Below are 6,000 nucleotides of genomic sequence, written 5' to 3' on the forward strand. Positions count from 1 at the left end.
ATATTGAAATATTTTAAAAACGTTAAATTATTAGTGGAACTTATAAAAAACCCACTAAAAATATCACGTTATAGAAACAACTCCAGCCTGTTTAGAATTATAAAAAAATTGACCAAAATTATCAATCATCAACATTTAAATGGCAACACTCCATTAGTCCAGTATAGAATGCCCATTTTCTCAGTACGCCAATTAAAAGCTAAAATATGACTTTGGGAAAGTACCAATGCTGTTCAACACTGAGATTACAATTACTACGGTAGTAATAATATAATAAAATATCAACTTAGTAGTCAATACTACGTTATAAAGGGAACACCTCAGTCGTTATCGCCAGCCATAATATTAAATAATTTAAAACTTAAATTATTGCTAGAATAGTTTGCCTTATCTCTACAGTCTACGCTAATGTAGTTTTTCAGCTCACTGACACTTCTTTAGTTGCATAAATGGCTAAAACTTCCAATCTGATAAAAAATTAAGAGATGTAAATATAAATGACATACAAAAAAATAACTACCCTAATTCCTTTTTTAATTCAATTCAATAAACTTTTATGAAGGAAAAACAACTCAATAAACATGATGTCTCAATAGAACTTTTTATTTTCTGTTATTAAAACATTCATTCCAGCAATATAATGCTTCATATCCTGAGTTGCACTAGTAAATAACAGCCTTAGAAGTATCAGAACTCAAAATATCTTTTACGGAGTTATTAAGCATAACTCATCCAAAGGGACCAAAGTAGAACATCGACTGAGGATCAGTTTATGAGGATATTATGTACCGTGGCAGAAAGGAGGACAATATTGATGTGTTTCGGAAGCATGATTATCACTTCTTCCCAAACGACACCTCTTTCAGCATCATTGACATAGTGCACTTCATCAAATATAACCTACCACATTTATGCAGAAAATAAATAAGCAAATACATACAAGTCATTAGAAATTCATAAAGGGCATGTCTTTCTATTGTATAAAAAAATGTCCATTACCCATTCAATGTCACGAATAATGTCTGCACCCCGGTAGAGCATCGATCTTAGAATTTCTGTGGTCATGATGAGACAAGAAGCTTCTGGCCTCAAGCTTACATCACCAGTAAGAAGGCCAACATCAAACTTCCCACAAAAATCTCTGTACTTCTGATTGCTGATGGTTTTTATGGGAGCAGTATACACAGCTCTTGTACAGTGCTGCAAGGATAACATGCACAGAAAATTCCAAATAAACGAAGATAACCCTTGCTGTCCACCAGTCAAATTGACCAGTAGGAATTTTAAAAAGGGAAAGTTAACACTATAAGTTTGGGGAATACGGATCATGGTTTTGAAATTACACTACTAGGAAACAAAAAGGAAAGCAAGAAATAAAGAAACTGAACTAGCAGTCAAGAATTCAGGCGTACTTTTGACGCTAAAGCAAATGCATATTCTGCAACTACTGTCTTTCCAGCTGATGTGTGAGCAGCCACAAAAACAGATTCCCCCTTTTCAAGATAATAAATAGCCTGTGATTGTTATAAAGAATGGGAAAAATACAAAAGAATAATATAAGTACATATTCATGAGAATAGACATAAAAAGATAATAGAATGTAAATGACTTCTCATAGGTAGCCCAGTACATAAAAACACATTTTATATAGATGCAGAATATTTGTAACGGAACATCGATCATTTCTCATTAATACATAATCACGATGATTACAATTTACAAAACAATATTGATCATAAGAAGAAGAAAAACAGTTTCTGAGCGAGATGTGGGAAGGGGGAACCAGCTGCTTGTATTTCTATAAAGGCTTTATGTTAAGTGTGAACAAAAGACATTAAAAATAAGGTATTGTATGGTTGGGTCAATTAAAAAGGGTGTGTGTATAGGGGTGAGGAACACAAAATATATGGTCAAACGAATCAAAGCCATATCTGAAACATATCAGATAAATAGTTTAAAATTGAACATAGAAATGGGATACTTTTTGGGTACCAATCTCGAATCAGATACGATTTCGACACTTATACATTTCCATTTTTGGAGTATCTAGGCTTCTTATTGTACCAGGGCTCTCCCATTGACTTCCAATTGTTAAAGATAAAATGAAAATTTATTGAGAAACATGCACAACAACAACCAAGCCTTATTCCCACTAGGTGGGATCAACTACATGGATCAAATGACACCATAAGACTCTATCATAAAGCATGTCCATTGACAAAGCATTGAAAGAACATGCACAAACAAATAAAAAGAAAATGAGAACCAATAAATACCTCCTTCTGAAATGCATCCAATTCGAAGGGAAATTCAAGCGCCATATCAGGAACAAGTTCATGAAAGTGATCTGCAATACCTTCATTGCCTTCAAGCATAGCCCAAGCCTGCGAAAATAATAGTTTTCCTATCTCAGACATTGCCACAAAACAGCAAGAAAAGAATGATATGTATTCATGCATAACGAAAAACAGTTTTATTATAAGCTCAATTCATGACAAACTGATAACTTCAGCCCATAACCACTTGCTACCTTTTTCTGCTGACCAACTCCATCACTGAATCCCTCCAAATTCAGTTGTGGTCCTCCTGAGCCAACTAACAAAATATCATCAAGTGACATTTCACTCTCGCGTGTTTTGCCAGATACCTCAGTCGTATCAACATTAGCTTCCAACTTTACAACCTCCACTTCTGATAATTGACCTAAACGGACAGTATCATCATTAACCACACAAGAAGTGGAAAAAAGTTGGTCTAGTAAAAATATGCATTGGTTTCAATGGTTTTATCCAATTAGTTACAGTGAAATGCAAGGATTTCCAAATATAAATTGTAAGTCTAAAGATCTGAAGTTATTAGTGTAGTAACTAGTAAGTCCAATACCATCTTCCTCCTGTTCTTCGACACCCTCTTCCCAAGCTTTCTTAAATAAGTCATCAAACTGTACAGACAATCCACTCTGCATTCCATCATGAAAGAGAACTATTAGTAAATATCAGATTGCTGATCGTGTATATGATTGCATCTAAATATAATCAAACAACCACATCCTAAAATTCATAATCTCCCCGGTACTAGCACATCAAGAAGAAAATGGCAATAAGATGGTTAACTAACCAACTTTTCATCTGGTGAGCTCTTGAGTGAATTAGCATCCTTGTAAACATTCCATGAGCATGAATATGACTTCAAATGAGATAAAACGAAACTTACATGAGTTATTTCAACTTCAAACTAGGAATAAGATCCAACATATACAAGAAGCATTTTCCTAACAACGGATAATTTTAAACAAAAATTAATAACCTTGAGCGCACCGAGATCCAATCCTTGCTTCAAACTTGGAGGAATTGTTTGAGCAGGGCCACCATTCAAAATTTCATGCACCCATTCACCATTAGAAGCACCTTCTGGAAGAATTCTTTCTAAAGCTTGAGAATCTCCCAAACCGCCTGGACGAAAAGGGCGATTATTGATGCTTCCCCTTACAATGTCCTTAGCAGAAGTGCGCGGTAATGGCCCAGAATCTGCAGCTCCTGATGTCAGATCTGATACATCCACCTAATACAACATTATAGGCACTAGATAAAGGTGACAAACATCAACTAAGATCAACTCAAAACTAAATTTATTGTAATTGTTAAACAAATCTTTCCATCACAGATACAGAATTTGCAAGTCCATATCCTTGTATCAAGTTAAATGGATCATCTTTGGGAACAGGCATATATTAAACGAAAAAGCACCTCACACCTCCTCAAATTTTGGTTCCCATCTTCCTTCCACTGATCCATTGTTTGATCGTCGAAATGGTGGTTCCCAAATTGGAACTACAACAGTTCGTGGCTGTGATGGCTCTAGAGGAACTTCAGCCCTACCAAACCAGTCAAATTCCCACTGCCTCCCAACATTTTCTGGTGAAAATTCATCAGGGTCTAATATTGGCTGGAGATATGTCTCTTCTATATACTTCTTTATAGATTCAGGTGTCTCCTTCGGAAAGGCAGGTGGCTGAAATAAAGTAAGGAACACTTACAAATGAAAAAAATATATATGCACCCAACATGGCTTTGAAGATTAACAGTAAATAAATAAATAAAATCAGTTTTCAAAGATGCCCAGGCAAGGTGCCAAACATAACAGCATAAACCCAGTCTTCTAACTTGCTAACTGTAATGCTAACAGGTAAAACCATCAGAATATAAGTAAAATAACAGTTGTCGTTCTTCACAACAACAAGCAAGAAATTTAGGGTTTCATAATCTAACAATCGTAATCATTCAATTTTGACTGCAAATGCTAACTTTGAGTAGTTATTTGATGTGGTAAATGAATGCAAAATGGTCAAATACTACTACATTATTTTCTTTTTTCTGACGTTATTGCCTTTTAGCTCTTTCACGTCACTTTTTGCTTTTGACTACCTTGGAGTATAACACCCAAGTCTTTTAAACAGATGCAGAACCGTCATACTTTCCCTTATGCATGATGCTATTCAGTTCCAAAAAAGATTTTAACAAATCTGCCTGAAAATACAAGGAACCTAATGCAATCAAAGAATATCCAGAAGAAGATGGGATAAAAGCTAACAATGATAAAATCGTGTTTGCTTTAGCAACACTTTTCTGCTAAAGGTAGGAAATATCTTTCATACCAAATATCATTTCCCTTCCTTTAAACTTCTTAGAATGTAATCAATGGATTAGTAAAAGAAACCAATCAAAAGTCTTGACTGAAAACCTAACACCGATAATGGATTTCAATATCTCATACAATACACTATATCCAATTGATGGTAACAAGCAATCTAAAGAAGTAAACAAAAAAGGGAAGGGAGACAACACATAGAGATTTGCTAACAAGGTTCGGCCAATTGTGCCTACATCCCCGAGAACTTTGAACATCTATCAATATTGTTAGAGGATAAGAATTTGTGTTTAGGTTACATGATTAGGGCCGTGTATTGCTGCCTACCAACAGGTGTCTCACCCACATGGTCCGGTCTATAGTTGTGTGTCACACCACACCACACCTATGGTACACCATACATGGCCATGGATATCACCACGGCCTGGCCATGGTTGCCACTTTAATTCAGCCACTCACAGTGCTTCACGAACCATGTGTTCCCTACATGACCTAGCCATGTTCCACTCGAACATGAACCATTTGCACAACAGAATTCAATATATTATGGAATATCTAAACAAACAATGGGTAATTGCCCAATTGGATCGTGAATAAGTAAAATTGAGCAAATAGAAAACAACAAAGGCATAAAATACAGAGTAATAAAAAAATAATGACAAATATAAGCTAGCAATTTTCAATTGATGCTATGAAAACAGTGCAGTAAAACCAAGAGTAAATGCAAGGAGGGTGAAAATGGAGTGGAGGAAGAGAAAGAGAGCATAGGCGAACACACTGACCGGAATGAAATCGGGAATGGACCTTAAGGGGTTTGAACGCTCCACCGTGGACAGCGGCTCCACCCTGAGGTGGCCGCTGTGGCCGGAAAACCCGACCCGGAATGAAAGCTCGTTCGTTGCATTAATTGGATCCATTGAGTTGGGTCGCCACTGTGCTTTCTATGTCGCTCTTCGAGTTCTAATTCACTTTTATTTTGCTTTGTGCTTCTCGTGGGTTCGAAGAAAGCAAAGCAGGTTTTGATTTTCCCGGGTTGTGATGAGATGATGGTGACCAATTGGATTTTACTTACAATGTTAATTAATTAATTTGGTTCAGTATTGATCTTGAAACCTATAGAACCTAACGAAACTAATCTGATTAAGTTGGGTTAATTTTTAAAGAAACTGTTCCTAATCGATTCAATTCATGGTTGTCCAAAATAGTGAGAATTGAACCACGAAATTGATGAATAATTAATACTTAGGTGGTACTTCTCTTATATACTCATATAAACAAAAAATAATTAAAGTTTTTATGGCATTTGAGTGAAAACTAGTCCACATAAGAAGTATAACAAAGTGTCACAAATAA

General features: G+C 35.6%; 1 protein-coding gene across 2 annotated transcripts in view; it reads right to left on the bottom strand.

Moving 5' to 3' along the window:
* The window catches only part of LOC109334403 (DExH-box ATP-dependent RNA helicase DExH11), a 32,611-nt gene extending 26,869 nt beyond the window's left edge, over window positions 1–5,742 (bottom strand). Inside the window, exons 1-10 of one of the 2 annotated variants that reach the window (XM_019570162.1) lie at window positions 5,430–5,742; window positions 3,754–4,011; window positions 3,307–3,561; window positions 3,118–3,186; window positions 2,884–2,959; window positions 2,531–2,703; window positions 2,277–2,384; window positions 1,413–1,514; window positions 1,000–1,200; window positions 790–900 (exon numbers count right to left, since the gene is read on the bottom strand). In XM_019570162.1, coding sequence (XP_019425707.1) covers window positions 790–900; window positions 1,000–1,200; window positions 1,413–1,514; window positions 2,277–2,384; window positions 2,531–2,703; window positions 2,884–2,959; window positions 3,118–3,186; window positions 3,307–3,561; window positions 3,754–4,011; window positions 5,430–5,564 — 1,488 coding nt within the window. In that variant the 5' untranslated portion in view covers window positions 5,565–5,742. Of the gene's footprint in view, window positions 1–789; window positions 901–999; window positions 1,201–1,412; window positions 1,515–2,276; window positions 2,385–2,530; window positions 2,704–2,883; window positions 2,960–3,117; window positions 3,187–3,306; window positions 3,562–3,746; window positions 4,012–5,429 lie in introns of those variants that run through there. The other variant, XM_019570163.1, reaches the window with a different exon arrangement.

The sequence above is a fragment of the Lupinus angustifolius genome, chromosome LG19 (assembly GCF_001865875.1).
Source record: "Lupinus angustifolius cultivar Tanjil chromosome LG19, LupAngTanjil_v1.0, whole genome shotgun sequence".
Lineage (NCBI taxonomy): Eukaryota > Viridiplantae > Streptophyta > Magnoliopsida > Fabales > Fabaceae > Lupinus > Lupinus angustifolius.